The sequence below is a fragment of the Acomys minous genome, assembly GCF_964271855.1.
Source record: "Acomys minous genome assembly, chromosome: 20".
NCBI classification, from domain to species: Eukaryota; Metazoa; Chordata; class Mammalia; order Rodentia; family Muridae; genus Acomys; species Acomys minous.
The window spans coordinates 9814141-9831180 of record NC_140502.1 but is presented as its reverse complement, the minus strand read 5'-3'; the positions used below and the strand labels follow the sequence as shown (position 1 = coordinate 9831180).

The 17040-nt window shown below is 37.5% G+C and overlaps 1 protein-coding gene across 1 annotated transcript in view; it reads right to left on the bottom strand.

Annotated features, from left to right (window-relative positions):
• Positions 1-6332: 6332 nt before the first annotated feature.
• LOC311590899 (uncharacterized protein) overlaps positions 6333-17040 on the bottom strand; it is a gene marked incomplete at its 3' end in the record, with an annotated part of 79310 nt that continues 68602 nt past the window's right edge. The window contains exons 13-19 of the mRNA XM_084770194.1: positions 13319-13603; positions 11864-12169; positions 9178-9471; positions 8396-8446; positions 7068-7232; positions 6579-6625; positions 6333-6479 (exon numbers count right to left, since the gene is read on the bottom strand). Of these exons, the coding sequence (XP_084626320.1) occupies positions 6333-6479; positions 6579-6625; positions 7068-7232; positions 8396-8446; positions 9178-9471; positions 11864-12169; positions 13319-13603 (1295 nt within the window). The remainder of the gene's footprint in view (positions 6480-6578; positions 6626-7067; positions 7233-8395; positions 8447-9177; positions 9472-11863; positions 12170-13318; positions 13604-17040) is intronic.

The following is a 17040-nucleotide window of genomic DNA, read 5'->3' as shown; positions in this document are numbered from 1 at the left end:
GTATATATATATGTGCTACAAATTGTAAATCTATAATAATAGACAAAAGATAATAAATATTATATATACATACTTCACTCAATGTTTGTGCAGCCAATAATTTAATCTGTTTCAACTCTCTCTCTCTCTGTCTCTCTCTCTGTCTCTCTCTCTCTGTCTCTCTCTCTGTCTCTCTGTCTCTGTCTCTGTCTCTGTCTCTGTCTCTGTCTCTGTCTCTCTCTCTCTCTCTCTCTCTCTCTCTCTCTCTCTCTTTCTGGTTTTTTGAGACAAGTTTTTTCTGTGTAGCCTTGGCTGTCCTGGACTCCTGGACTCCTTTTATAGATCAGGCTGACTTTGAACCCATAGTGATCTTCTGCCTTTGCCTCCTGAGTTCTGGGATTACAGATGTGCATCACAGTTCCCAGTTTGTACCTATTTCTTTGCAGTGGCTTGCAGCATCTTGGCCTCTGACAGATTCTTCTAAAAATTGATCCTAGGTTTTTAAAAAATGTATGTTTGTTGTCATGTATTAAATATGTCCCACTGAAACAAAAAGCAAGTGTTATAGAGTCAGGGACCAGCCTTGTAAAATAAAAATGTATGAAAAGCTTCAAAAACAACTAGTCAAATTGTACATATTAAACATGCTCAGCTATTTCTATGTCAACCATTTAACAATTAAGTAAAATAGCAAAACACAATAAATATATCTTGTTTTTTAAAAAAATAATAGTAAGTGTATAGGGCTGGAGAGATTATTCTGATGATAAGTATGTGTTCTGCAGTTGCAGGGGATCCCAATGGCCACACCAGACTCACACCTTTCTGTGACTTCTGTCATTACCAGGTATCAGTTCTCACATGCACATACTCCCACAGACATGCAGATAATTGGAAATAAATTTTTGAAAATAATTGTAATGCTAGATCATTTTTCATGTGAATCTAATGTTTACTTTCTTTGACTTTTTAATACAGTCAGATTTTATTATGTTAAATTACTGCATAACCAATCACTTGGGAAATTAACTAATTAAAACTTGACACTGGCTATTATGAATAAGGACACAGACATCCTGCATCGCCCTAGTTCCAGCACCAGATGATTCTGTTACTATTTTTTTTGGTCATATTCTTGTACTTATTTCATTAATACATTTTACACAATGACCCAATCATTGACAGTAGGCTAACTTTGAAAATGTAACTGACTTAAGGTTATAAACTCATCTGAAACTTCTTTTTTCACATTTCTTCTTTTTAAAAATATATTTTATTAATTTATTCATATTACATGTCAATTGTTATTGCATCCCTTTTATCCTCCCATTCCTCCCTCCCTCCATTTTCCCCTCATTCCCCTCCTCTATGACTGTGACTGAGGGGGACCTCCTCCCCCTGTATACGCTCATAAGGTCTCAAGTCTCTTCTTGGTAGCCTGCTGTCCTTCCCTGAAGCTTCTAAATGGTCTCAAGATTTCCTTAACTCCTTATTCACTCTACTTTGCAAAGTTTATCATTTTCTTTTTAAATATATATTTTATTAATTTATACATATTACATCTAAATTCTTATACCATCCCTTATATCTTCCCATTCCTCCCTCCCTCCCATTTCACCTTACTCCCCTTCCCTATGGCTGTGACTGAGGGGGACCTCCTCCCCCTGTATATCCTCATAGGGTGTCAAGTCTCTTCTTGGTAGCCTGCCATCCTTCTTCTGAGTGCCACCAGGCCTCCCCATCCTGGGGACGTGGTCAAATATGAGGCGCCAGAGTTTGTGTGAAAGTTAGACCCCACTCTTCATTCAACTGTGAAGAACGTCCTGTCCATTGGCTAGATCTGTTGCTTTTACCCATCAGATTTGGACAGCTTCTGGGAAAACATCATAGAAAACTTCTGATCTAATTTGGACCACCGTTTCAATCTCCTACTAAACCTGGAATCTCTCAACATTTAAAAACTGAACCAAATGCAATCACTAGATTGTTTAGCCATTCTCTCCAATTTTAGGGGGCCCATTCCAAGGTATTATTCACCCCAATTCAACCTGAAGAAACCTTAAGAGAATGATGCTGCATTCCCTCAAAGGCGGGGTTTGTATAGGTTGCTGTTTGCTCGCTTGATCTACAAATGCTTATTCTCATCGGGAGGTGGTCATACATCATTATTGGTCTTATACAGAGAAAAGATTAGGGGAAACACAGGAGTGTCTCTCTTTATCTTGCATATGTAGGCAAGGAGATGGGAGCTGAAAAGAAAGAAAAGGAGATTTAGGAAGATAGAGGGAGAATAGAACAAAAGCTAGATGATTGAACCTTCTCTTTAACTCAAGGCCTTAATTGTTACTTATAATGAAGGTTATGTCTAAGTCATCGCTATAGAATTTAGTATATTGATACAAAACATGAGCATGTCAAATACTTGGCAGATTTTTAACACAAGAATATGTATATCCTAAGTATAACAGATAGAAATGACTCTATCGATATATGTGGTAAAATAGTCAAATAAGGTCTTCAAAAGCCTCGGAGACACACAGAATATGGCATTTAAAGTTGTTCTTACAATCCTAAATTTTCCTTGACAGCAAGACAAGTTAACTCCTGACAACACCTAGTCGACCTCAAGGAAGACGATGAACATCAAAGGGCCTCCTTATAGACCTGGCTTCAAAGGTGGCAAACCAGCCACTGGGCAAAATGTCTTTGTTCCTACCACAAACAGAATCTGCCTAAAAATGGGCAACTTAGATGCAGGCAGAGTCAATGGCCACACTCTGCCAAGTCAGGATAAGCAAGTCCTTAACAGTTCCTGCCCTGCGAACAAGTCTCGCAGAGATATTAGGCCAGAAAGCTGAAGATGAGGCTCCAATGTTATATAGTGTGTTGGGTGACTGGTCAGGAAATAAACTGTCTTAAGTCAATTTGTACATTTTGGAAGCTGCTAACCTGTGCTGCTGGTTCACTCAGATATTTAAGTTTTATTCCTTCGCAAGTCTCTGAGGGGCATTAAAGACAAGATAGTATAGTTTTACAACCAAGTTTATTTGGCTAGGGGGTAAGTTCGTTTTAGATCAAGATAAATAAGTTAAGTTATTAGAGTTGAGATAGGATATATATGGAATTTCATTCAGAAATTTAGACCCAACAAGACAGGAAAGACACTTACTTCAAAGAAGATTAATGCAGATGGCCAATTCACTATGAATGCAACATGTATAGAACTCATTATTCTCACGATTGTCACATGGTTCTCCCTGCTGTATGTATTTTGTTTTATACATGTGTAATAAAATAAATGTATTATATATAAAAAGAAATTAATACATTAAAAAAGCTTTAATTATTCTCTGGAATCTCAAGAAAAATGCTGGGGAAAATAGCTTGACACTGGATTAAAAACAGCATGATAATTTTGATTGGCGCATTAGGATTGCTGTTATAATGTGAATAATACTTACTGAACATGTTACACACAACACCAGAGGAATCATTGGCACTCATACTTAAAAAGCAACAAAGTTAACCAAAAGTTTTAGTACAGTAATCAAATCAGAACATTCTGAAAAAGAGGGTTTGGGCCAAAGATGCAACCCAGTTTTAGTCAAATTCTGTGGCTGAAGAACTAAAGTCTGAAAATTTTCCACTAAGCTACACTCCTCTAGACCATGGTAAATGGGGTGATCTCTCTTGAAACCCAATGATAGTAATACGCACCATTATTCCAAACACTTGGAAAGCAAAGGCAGGTGCATCATTGAATTTGAAGCAAATATTGTGTACAAGATGTGTTTCAGGATAGTCAGGACTACAGAAAAACAGTCTCAAAAAACTTGATAAAAGTGAGGGTAAGGGCGGATGTGCTCTGTTGGTAAGCTTTTCATGCTGTGGTCAGGAAGATGCTTCAAATCTCTTAGGACATCCTGTAACTTTTGTTCTGTCTCTTGTCAGCTGAATCACCAGGCACTATGCTGTCCATGTCCCTAACCTGGTAATTGCTTGTGAGTCCTGATGGGAATTAAAGGCATGGAATAGCAGGGTGAAGTATCACCTGGTGGCTAGGTTTGTCCACAGCAGAAAACATGGGTTTCATGATAGATGATGGTGCATGGGTTCATCTTAACTAAGTGGACTCTGATTCTAATGTACAGAGCTCTGACACAGATGTGGATCATCTATCATGAGTTTTTCTTTCCAGGCTTTTTCCTAGTACAGAAGGTGTTGGCACAAGTGGGTGAGTCCATCCTTAAACCTTGAGTTACTATCCATCCCAATATGTCAATCTTATTTTAACAGGTGGGGGAGGTAGCATATTTTTGGGCTCATGGCTTGTCCATGTGTGTCTTGTTGGTGAGTCTTCTGAACTGTGAAGTTAAAAGCACAAAAACTTACCTCTCAGTTCTGTTGCAATACTCCCAGACCCTCTGGATGGCACAATTTGGTATCAGTTTTGATTGGATAAACTTTTTTTGGGCGGGGGACAAGGTTTCTTTGTGTGGTTCTGACTATCCTAGAACTTATTTTGTAGAGACTTTTTCTGGGGACACATGAGCAAACATCTGTTGATCCAAGATAGAGCAACAAAGACAGTTCTAATAAATGATCAACTACCAATAAAGGTCTATTTTAGTGAAGTTATGAGTTATTTATTTATTAGTATTATTTACAGAACCGTGAAAGAGGACATGATTATGGGAGCATGGGTAACTCAAAGGTAGCTGCACAATGAACATCCCATGCAAGCATGGTTGATGATCCTGAAGCACCTGTTTTGGGATCCATTGATAAAGGCTCTCTGTCCATAAGCATTGCTCTTGTGCTCTCTGCTCTAGAATAAGAATCACATAGATCGCTGAGACCATGCTTAAGCGAGATGTTCTGCCAAGTATAAACTCAAGGTCTTCAGACTATCAGAAAAAGTACACTGTGGCCTCAAGGCTGAGAGTTGGTTGAGATTACACCACTTTTCCCATGAGAATGTCCACATTATCTCCTGAGAATCACCTTCTGCTGTGTTTTCCTCATGCCTGAGATCTGTATAAATTGAACTAGTGAATAAAGCTGAGGTGTTGTGTGGTATTGACTGCAGGTCCTCTCGAGCCTATCCTGTGTTTCTGACTAATTCTTGTCTCTGTTTCTTATTTCTGTTCTTTTACTTCTCAATCCTCACTCCCTGGTCTAGGATCTGTTTGATATTATCCAATGTGGCCTCTGGCAGCTCTGCATGGCTTGCTAGCAGCAAGTATTGTTATTACTCTTTATGGAGGACCAATGTCAATCTTATGTGATTCTGGATGTTCCTGAGACTTGTAAGGTTTTTTCCTTCCCAAGTCTTTTAAAAAAGATTTATTTATTTATTTATGTATTTATGTATATGTATATGTATGTATGTATGTATGTATGTATGTATGTATGTATTTATATAGTATTCTGCATGCATGTGCCAACACACCAAAAGAGAGTACCAGATCTTGTCATAGATGTTTATGAGCCACCATGTAGTTGCTGGGAATTGAATTCAGAACTTTTGGAAGAAAAGTCAGTGCTCTTAACTTCTTAGCCATCTCTTGAGGCCAAGTCTTAATGAATTCTCTTCCAAATGACAATGTTTCAATTCAGGGAACAAACTGATCAACAGCATACTGATGGAAAGATGAGAGAAGGACGTGCCTTACATAAACCACATCTTAGAAAATGTGTCAACTGTGGAAAAGTCTACACTGCAATATTCTAAAAACATGCACACATACTTGGTATGAGAAAGGTTTAACAAATAGCATCTGGAGTACACCGAGCAACATATGTTGAGGAACAATATTAAGAGTGGGCTTCTGAGAGGATGTCATCAGCAGTGGTAGAAAGTCAATGTAGGGTAATTGGGTATGAATATCATCAAATTAAATTTACATATAAAGATTGTCATGAGTCCCACTATATTGGATGACATTATTGTACATTAGTATTATACTAGTAAAAAGAATGAGCCTCTTGCTGATGTGGAATTGTGAGATTCTCAGTATGCTTACAGCGTAAGGTAAATCTAGAAAGTACAGCAAGTTATATTGTAGAGGTCTGCATGAATGAACTGAAATTGAGACTCATGGACTAAGCAATAGAAACTGATTCCTGTCCAGTGCATAGTGAAGACCATTAGCTTTTTATGTAAAGGAAAACTACATTCAGAACCATACTGGAATAATGAAGTTACAAACCCCAGTCTTCATACACCACCTGATATTTGACTGCACCAACCAGAATTTGTTGGAGAAAGAGCTATGACTTCCACAGAAGACTTGCTGAGTCATCTTTCTTTGAGAGCCTAAGTAAGGGTGCAGACAATCTTTGTCTTCTGCTTATCTTTTCATGAGTTCCATGTACTCAATGTTATTTGTGACACACTCTCTTGGAATCTGGGATACTTTAGTGACTAATTTTTGTTTGAAGATCCTCTGATCAAATTCTGTGTATGTCACTTCCTGCTCTTCTTGTCTTTCAGCATCCTAGAAAGAGGTAAAATTTAAGTGTTGTATTCACATATTCTTGTAGAGTATAAAGGAATATTAGACTGTGTGGAAGAAGGATGGATCAGGAGGACCTACCTGTCTGTTCAGTGTTCTTTTCACTTCAGGCTCTTGGTTCATGATGGCTACATTATTAGGAGATAGACATAATTAAAAATAAATAATAAAGTAATTCCGCATTTTAATTTCAAACACAACATACTAGTGAGAAATATGGTAAAACCTAATGTTGGTCACCTGCTTCAACTCAGAATTCTGCCTCTCTGTGTTCACAGCCCCACCCAATCCATGCTTCATCCTAGTAATTTTCTCTTCACTATATTCACTTTTCTGCCTATATCTCTCTTCTCTATCTTCCTCCCTCTCTCCATCCTCTCCCTCATAAAAACTCCTCCTAAATATGAATGTATGTTTTGGATGTGAATATGCAGAAGATGCATTGAGAAATTAGTCAGTGGTCTGAGAATTGAGGAAAAGAGCAAAGGCTTTGGTGCTCTCTCTAGAAAACCTTGCCTTAGTTTCTCCTGTCCTGACCCAAGTATACTTTTGTAAAGGAAGTACACACACCTGTATTTCTCCGGTCTTTGTTTCTCATCCTACTCATATGACACTCACTGGCTTGGTCCTGAGACTTATTCTTTTTGGCAGAGCAACAAAAATAAAGGATGATGATGAAGACAAGGATCATGGTAGCTAACAGTCCAATTAGAATATACATGATCCTGTGGTTATCTGGAGGAAGATGGGAACCAAATAAGAAATAAATTTTAAAATATCCATTTGATAGATTATATAATATTTATAGATTGAAAGATAATTAATATAATATTTTTAAGACCAAAGGACTTGATGGATAACCTACTATTATTATCCTAATCAATGGACATAGTATTAAATTGATTCTTAATGACATTGTTAGACACATATATTAATGTGTTCCTCAACTCTCAGCAGAGGTGCTTATATTTGTGATAGGTGATTATTAATACAAATGCCCAGAACTGGACAAGTTGCAGAGAATAAGGGACTATAGAATTTTTGGCTCTGAATTACATGCTCATATCACATTTTCTCCAAATGTTCAACTATCACTGTAAAAAAATATGGGAAATTGCAAAAAGAAGCCATGGATAACCCCAAGGAAACAGTCTTCTGGACAGAGCAGGATACCAGCACAAGCTCAAGCTAGACAAAATTCCTTCATGGAGTGGGTGGTGGACAGGAAATCCTACACCTAACCAAGGAGCTATAGACAGTTGATAATTGTTGGGAGAAGTGCCAGGTTAGGCGTGTTGTTACTCATGAGATGACCATGATCCAGCAAAAGTCCACATCCGAGAATGCAAGAGCATTATACCAGTGGCTAAAAACTGCAGGAAAGGAGATATAGGTCATGTGTTCCTTATTTTATTCTGAGATTATTAACAGTGTTTGACTAATCTTCTTTGAAACTTTTACATCTGCAACATCTTTGAATCAAACATTTAATTTCCCTGAAGAAAAAAAAGTGAATTCAAATCTATTTCATCATGGGTAGTATTTTATATAAAATATATAAAATATTCCCTCTGTCTGCTTTCCTTTTTCAGGACCCATCACCTACTCTCCAGGGGACACAGAGCTAGAAAGAAAACTTCATTGTTCCTGGGAAGTGAGTCACATTTACTCTCCTGTTCACTTGCAGGAGATCTTACGTGCACAGATTAGAGAAGAATGCTCCCTACAGGTCCCATGCTGCACCTAAGCAAGTACTGATGCTGCAGAACTTAAGAATCAGAGAAAGGATATGACATATCTAAGATAACAGAAGCTTGAGGATGATGAGACAAAACATGAACCCCAAAGTTTTTGGTCCCTAACTTCCCACAGTGAAAAAGAGGAATTATTTTACTCACTGGATTTGGAGTGTGTTTCTGTGCATGAAGTGCAATTTCCTGTCGAGTTCACTAGAGAAGGAGAGAGGAGAGGGAACAAGAGTTGGTCAGTAATGCTGTCTGCCATCCACTTATGGAATTGCCTTTGAGGTTGATCAGTACAGCACCTATTTCACCCCTGTAAGGATGAGGTGACTCCTTAGATGAAACAATTGGAGAACCGGAGGGAGATCTATGTGAGCAGAGATAAAGAGGGATGCTCCACCTCTGATCTGCTCTAACCTTATCTCCAATGACTCTGTCCTGACCGCTTTCTACATCTTCAAGGAAATAGATCCCGGTGTGCCTGGCTCAGCAAGATAATTCTTCAGCAAGCTCCCTGTTTGGCACTTTGTAATCTGATATTCTTACTTAACCTTCATCTCTTCTTTAAAAGTTTTTAGTTGAAATACAATTATATCCATTTGCATCCACATTTCCTGTCTTCAGTGCCTCCCTATTACGCTTTATTCAACCTTTCTCATAACACCTCACTGCTCTTAAGTTAATAGCTTCTTAATCTTTGATTCTTATTTTTACAGACTTGAGTCTTTTTGTATATGCACGACACACACACACACACACAAACACAAACACAACACATATTAGAAGCTTGCTTAGTTTATTGTTTAAACACACACACACACACACACACACACACACACACACACAGAGTTTGTCTCCATCGTCTGAAGTATGATTCTCAGATATTGATTTAGGATTTCATTACTCACAGGACAAGGGATATACATGAAGCTTTTTACTTTTTGCAGGAAGATACAAGGGGTCACTTGGGGATGACCACACATGGGAAGAGTTCCTGAAAGAGCCATAGCATCTGTACTTCCCTTTCTGTATCACAGGACCGAGAGCAAAGTTGGCCTGGAATGTCCCATTGTGGCTCTGCATGGCAGGCAGCCCATGTCCCTGAGGAACCCCTTCTAGGGATAGATAGAACATGTCAAATCTATGGTCGGAAATGCAGGACAAGGTCACATTCTCTCCTGACATCAGCACAGGGCCAGTCGGGGCTGAAAGAGAAGGTTTCTTGTATAAACCTGGAAGAAAAAACACAGACAGTTAGAAGACCAGTTTCTCCCCCTTTTAACATTTACCAGTTATTTTATTGAATGTTTTGATAATTTCATAAGGTATATTTTCTAGCATTCCTCCCCAGCTCTTCCACTATCCTTATCCACTACTTATTCAACTTCATGTCCTTTCTTTATATTAAAATTTTTTTTTTATTCTTTGGGAATTTCACATCATGCACTGGGATCACAGCCATTTCCCAGCCCTTCGGTGTTTGCTCCCCAACCTTCATTACCTACCTCTCCCCAAAATATAAACTAAAAACGAAAAAGGAAAATGAATTAAGTCCAATCTATGTTATGTATATACTCCGTGGAGAAAGTACAAACTCTCACTGGCCTCCTTCTTAAACAGTACTATGTCATTTCTCTTCTGCAACCAGAAGCCATCAATTGTGGAGAACCAACTTCAGCATCCTTATCACAGTTTTTAAAGCATTCTAGAAGGCAGGGTTCTTACCAGTGTTCAGTCGCTCTGTTGCTTTTACTATCCTTGCTTTCATTTTTTGTGATATCTTTCTCTGTCTTACTCTCTCTGTCTCTGTCCCCTTTCCTCCTCCTACTCCTGTCTCTGTATTTCTCCTCTGCTTCTTCAGTTATTTCTCTTCTCTGACTTTCTGTCTATAGTACCATACTTCGACTCCAACTTCACTCTACTTTTGCTGTTTAAGTTTCTGCCTCTATTTGTGTCAATTCATTCCATCTGTCTTTTTTAAAAGCACGTTTTTATTAATATGTATAAATTTTATCTAGCAATTAACTTAATATTAAATATTCCTCTATATACATGATGCAGTTTTTCTTACTTTAAAAATATAAATGAAATTAAGATATAGTTGAATTGGTTTTTTAAACTGCTATTGCTTGTGTGTGTGTGTGTGTGTGTGTGTGTGTGTGTGTGTGTGCGCGTGCGTGTAACCTTGCTCACATATATGCTATTATTCTCTATTATCCCTCAACTTTCACGTTCTTATTTTCTTTCCTAATTGGTCCTTTTACACTTTCATTTTTCAAATTGATTGGCAAATAAATATGTTAGAGGGCTTTATGATTTTTCTGTAATTAGCATGCAAATTAATGGAGTTCGTTATGACTTCCTCATGTAGTTCATTTTGTGCATTTTTCTATCTGACTTCCTGGTAACCCCTTTGCCAGTAAATTCCCTCCTTCCTCGTTTCCTCTTCAATGTCATATGTATTTCACCTTCTTTACCATTTCTCTTTGTTTAACTGTTTCCCCTTATTATGGTTACTTTGTAATTTCATCACCTATACCTTCACTATCTGATGCATGTTAAAAAATCTGGAATGTAACTTCCTTCTAAGTTATTCATTTCTGCCTTGTCTTTTTTTATATTTCTGTGTTTATCTCTCTTGTGAAAGCACAGAATGCTTCATGAATATATTTGCTTCACTGGTCCAGGGTTCATGATGATATTCCCTCTCTTGTTCCTTGTAGTGTGTGGATTACCCCAGTGTGATGTATTATCTGCCCCTCTAGTTCTATTTTTGAAATATCCAAAATCTGCCATTATTTCTCCATTTCCACTTTAAAATCTTTCATTCAGACTTTTGACTTTTGTAGGATTTCTCTTCCCACACCAGTCACATTTTAAATTTCCCAGGTTTTATTTTTATTTTTTGCTTCTGAGTTTTTCTCTCAATTCCCTTCCTTTAGCAGAGTGCAAGTGTATGTTTGTATATATTATATCCCTGGGCACAGTCTGTTAAATCATTTAGACCTCCTAGAATGTCTGAGCAATTATAGAATATGAACTTAAAAACAATTTGGATGTGTAGAGAACAACAGTGATTTGTTTTCTATTCAGTTACCCATGGTTATAATTTTCTAGGATGAATAGTGGATCAACCATAAGAAAGGAAGAAGTGTCAAACTAAACAAAAAGTTATTGGATCCCATGTATACAAAGGCTTTAGGACTCATTCAGAACCACCCCAACTAAACAGTTAAACTCACAGCAGACACATGATATGTCAGGCTCTCTTGTTAGACTTCTTGTAGAGATAGAAGCAAAACAAAATTCTGAATAGTTAAAGTCTTGGAATGTTAGTTGAAACACTTCATTCTCTCTTATTATTATCAAGATCACTAAGTCATCCCTTTATGCTTATCTCTACTTCTGCCTCTTTTGCACATGCCTGTGTCTGTGCCTTACTGAACGACCAATGGTCTTTTCTTGTATCTATGATTTCATTTTCCATTTCAGTAAAATATGCACTAAGGCTGTTTTTCTCTATTTCCTACAACCATCTTCTTCAGAATCTTGCAGGGGTTCCAGACTAAGGAATATCCTTTATGCATCACAAAGAGGATGATGAGCAGGTATACATCCATTTACCTGTGATCCTGATGTCAATGGGGTCACTGCTGTCTGACCATTCATACGGAGATCGAAGGAAGGAACCATAGCATGTGTATGTTCTACCATGATCAGGCGTCATAGGACCTATTGAGAATTCAGCATGAGATCCACCAAAATGAGATTCTGCAGAAAGCTTGGAAGAGTCCTTGATTACTCCATTTCTGTGTGAAGCCAAAATGAAGGTGTCAAACATAATCTCTGAATGACACTTCAGTTTAACAATCCCTCCTACATTCACAAGGAGAGACTGTAGGGCCAGAAGGAAAGGCTTCCTGTAGGTTCCTGTGAATAAAGAAATTGTATAAAGCTGATCATAGTCTCTGTGTCTTGGAACACCTCTGTATCTCTCTTTGTTAGCCTTTTCTTACTGCTAGTGCTAGAGTGTCCTTGTCTGTTCCTATGTAAGCTCTATACACAGAATCCTCCATCTTTCCTTGTCAACTACCCACTACTTTAACTATAAGAGCAGCACAATATTTTATCACTGGTTTGCTACGAGACTGTTTCTTTTGAATGACTCTACTATAAATTTTATTGTCTCTTTTCATGTTTCAGAAGGGCAGGAAACATGACAAGATTCATGTTATGTCTTTTATGAGTTATTTTATGCTACTTTGGATCAAGTATAATCATGGACAGGATAAAGGATTTAGTAGTGAGGGAAGTTAAGAGAGGACACTTCTTAACTGGTCCTCTCTATGGTACAAATTTCTATAAGGCATTCCTAATTCAGAATCATGGGCATTGTCTCCTCCAAAATTTCTAGTGAACCAGCATCCTGACTTTATTTCTGTCTATGCATTATTTCTCTAGTCTGACTTGTTCTTGGCATCTATTCCTGTCTTATTTTCTAATCACTAATATAAAATTAACAAAACCATGATTCTCAACAGGAACACACGTGTTCTGTAGATCAGCATCTTGCCCAAATGGCATAAACAGGGAACCTGCAGTGATATATTACTGCTCCAATCACTAGGAGAGTATTGATTACTTTTTGCCTTTCTGCTTCTAGAGTTTCATGTATTTCTTGGCCCTTGAATATTCCTCTAATTGTCAGAGTAAGCAAATGAGTGCCCCCTTCATATTGCTTTGCTCTGCCAACTACTGTGTTGTTCATTTTATAAAAATATTAATCCTTGTGGTTCTACACAGCCATGACAATTCAGGATATTCTCCCAAGCTGATGTCAACTTATTGATACCTGAAATCCACATTCAATCCCTATTTTCATTGACTTTCTTAAAACTCAGGAATCCTTCAGTACAAGAATGTGTATGCCCATAGGGCTCATGTTATGCCCACTACAGCATCCAATTACCTGTTTTGAATATCTTTACAATGATGAGACTCTGACTAAAACTCTTTCTGAAAATTCTAGGGTTGCAGGGCTTGTGGGAATGAAGTGACACTACAAACATGTAATCTCACCTGAAATTATGATCTCTAGGGGGTCACTGTGTAATGAAAATCGATTAGAGTATTGATGATTAAATTTATAGCATCTGTAAGTTCCTGCATATTCTGATGTCACAGGTCCAAGGATAGTGCTCTTCTGGAATATTCTGTCATAAACCTGAGGGATAGGAGTGCCATATTCTTTGTACAATTGGAACCTGTTATATTTACTATGAGAGTTACAAGTAAGGTTCACAAACTGTCCGTGTTGAACCACATGACTTGGAAAGGCAGATAGTGTAGGCTTGACATGTCTTCCTGCAGAAAGAGATACAGAGTTGAAAATTTAATGATTCCCCATTTTTCCAGTCAATTGACCCTCTATATTTTTTTACTACTATGAGGCCATATAATTTTATCTGAATTGAAGAATCTCTGCTTCCTGGGAGAGGTTGAAAGGGTCTTGAGCCTCAGGAGATAAAAAAAAAACTTTATATGTCCTGGAAAGCTGAAAGTTCCAAGGGCCCCCAGTCCCCATTTTCACTTCTATACAAAACTAAGGCCAGCTGATTGGTAAGAGCAGATTTCTAAGACCTGTGCAGCTGCATGCAAACTGTGCAGAGAGCTCAGGGTTTTGGATTTCATTAAAAGCACACACATTGAGGTGTGCTTTCACTATTGCTTTGAATCTTTTCTTTCTTCTGGAAATATCACTAATCTCTTTTGTTAGTAGTAACCTCAGCAAACTCACAGATTCACATAACTGGACTTTGGTGCAATCATTGTTTGGTCTTCCATGTGTTTCCTTTATAAGGTGAGCATATTAGTATGTGTTGTATCTCCCAAAGTAAATTCCCAAATGCAATAGGGTCATTTTCAAGTAACAGATGTTCCTCAATTAGTATATATATATATATATATATATATATATATATATATATATATATATACTAATTAGACAGATCTAATATATATATACATATATTATATATTAGATCTGTCTACACTAAGGCATGTTAACTGAGAATTTTTAAAAACTATTAAATAATGGAATAGAGTTAGTCATAAAATTGTCATCTAACGAGAAATTTTATCAGGTGAGTAGAGGGAAAGTTCATTTCTGAGATTCCCATATGTAAAATGATAACCATGAAGATATCAGGAAACCTATGCCTTTGATTCACACCATCTATAGAAAGCTAGCAACACTCCGATGAGAATTACATTATGAGAACTCAAGGGAGAGAACGAGAATGCACATAGGACTTCAGAAAGAAGAAAAGTGACAAGAAAACTAGAGGAATTCTTCTGAGCACATTTCCCTCTCTTGGAGTCTTCTATAGAACTTCACAACAGCAGCCATACTGCCTTATGTTTCTACTTTGAGTGATGATTTAGAGGAGGACATACAGCTTGTCTGCCATTTCAAGACTTCGTGCATGTGAAGCATTGGGAATATAGCCTTCCTTGGCTACTTGGGTGTCTGGGAGAAAGAATACATTTGGACTCATGATGGTGAGACACTGAATCTTTGTCATTGTTCTGTATTCACTTGGTGGCAATTGCGGAGCAAAAAGACAACTTCAAGACACTGTAGAGAAGACCACGTAGCAATCCTTTAAGCAATCCTACCAGTCAGTGAGGGTGAATATTGTACAACACTGCCCAGACATAAGACATCATAGACTCCAGGGAGAAACTCCCCCTGATTGCAGAGTGTTGCCAATAATATCACTGAACCAGGAAGCACTGACAGCAATGGCATTTGGTTTCAACACACAGAAAGCAACTCAGTCAAACCAGAAAAACTGACGTCAAAGTCAGCCTGTCCACCATTTCAGCCAGTTGGCCCAAATTCTATTTTAGGTTAGAGAAAAATATTACTGATCTATTTTCCACCTAGAACTCCAGTATATGGTGAGGAGGTGATTCTCCTTAAGATGAATTGCACACTATAAGACCATAATATGAAAATCAGATATGTAAAATTTTGTCAAGAATAATGCTAAGTCTCTGGTGATAAAAACAGAAAAGATAACATATGAAGCCCAATGAGACATAAATCACAGGAGTATCTTTAATGAAGTTGGAGAACTATCAGAAACTATGTATAAGTATTCAGAACTGGGAGCCACATATGGGAGAGAATATGCGACTTTTCTCTTTCTGTTCTGAGTTACCTCCTTCAGTATAATATTCCCTGAATCCATTTACTTCCCTGAGAGTGTAATTGTTTCATTTTTCTTTAGCACTGAACTGCATTACAAAGTGTACAGGTGACACATTTTTATTATCCATTTGTCAGCTGAAACCATTCAGATTGTTTTCTTATGCTATTGTTCATAAAGCAGCAAAGAACATGTAGAAGTAGGTATTATATAATATGTCAAATCACTTTTATATATGCCTTGTGTTTTGAATGTTGCAAATTTGGTACTAATGCACAAAAATCTCATAAAAGTCAAATCAAATATTTTATAATATAAAATACATTATTTAACTTCAAAACACAGAAATTATTGGTAGAAAATTTTATGAAAATTGGAAATTAATCATTAAACATGATATAGTTAGCAAGCCCCCTCCATTGTAAAGACTACAATACTGAATTGGAAAAAAACTAGGGTTAACTTTATGTCTAAGTAGATATAGGCCATTACTGCCAAACCTGATTATAACAATTTCTTCCCTTGGACAGATATAGTGAGAGGTGACAATTAATCAGGTTGTTCTCTGATCTCCATACTGTGTAATGATACATACATACATAAACACACGTGCACAAATAACTGCAAACATTTAAAAGGTTAGTATAGTGGTTCAGTAGTATACTTGGTTCAATAGGAGAACTGGTGAACTTAGGTTAGGCATTATATAATCTGACTGGTAAATTCAGGAACTGAATGAAAATATAATGAATACTTGATAGTCTATGACCATATAGTGGGGGAGGAGGTCCCCCTTAGTCACAGACATAGAGGAGGGGAATAGGGTGGAAGCAGGAGGGAGGGAGGAACTGGAGGATGCAAGTGATGAGATAACAATTGCAATGTAATCTGAAAAATTAATAATAATAAAAACGAAATAAAAAAGAACATAGCACATTCCTATACCATGTAAATACTAACTTGTCAGTCATAAAAGTTCATTAAAGGGTATAGGATCATAGATGTTCACTAAGGAGGATATGGGAGTATAGGCAACAGATTAGATACAATTAAAATGTATTGTATACAGACGCTCCTCCCTCTAAACAGCCTGTCCCACATGATGCAATGGGACATCTTTTTCTGCCTTGACCTGTGCTCTGTCCTTGGACCTCCATTGTCAGGTACTTTGCCCCAGTTCACCAAGTCAGATACTCCACGATCCTCTAGGTTAGACCCTTCCCCTTGAAACAACTGCCTTTCTAGTTCCCCTGTGACACTGCACTGCTACTTTTATCTGTGTGCTATTCCTAGATGTCTACTGTCTGTCTACTGCCTCTGCCCAAGTTCACCAAGCCTGATACTCCAGGAAGATGCAGGCCTTGGGCACTAGGAACAACCAGCACTAAGCCATTCACAGAACAACTGCTCTGCCAGAAACACCAAGGGAAATTCAGATGGCTAAAGATCAGCATAAGAACATCATCAATAAGATCCAGGACTATATGACAACTATCCTTTTATAGCAAGACCTGTTTATCCTAACCCAACTGAAGCATAAGACATTGAACTTAAATCCAATATTATAAAGATGGTAGAGGTATTTAA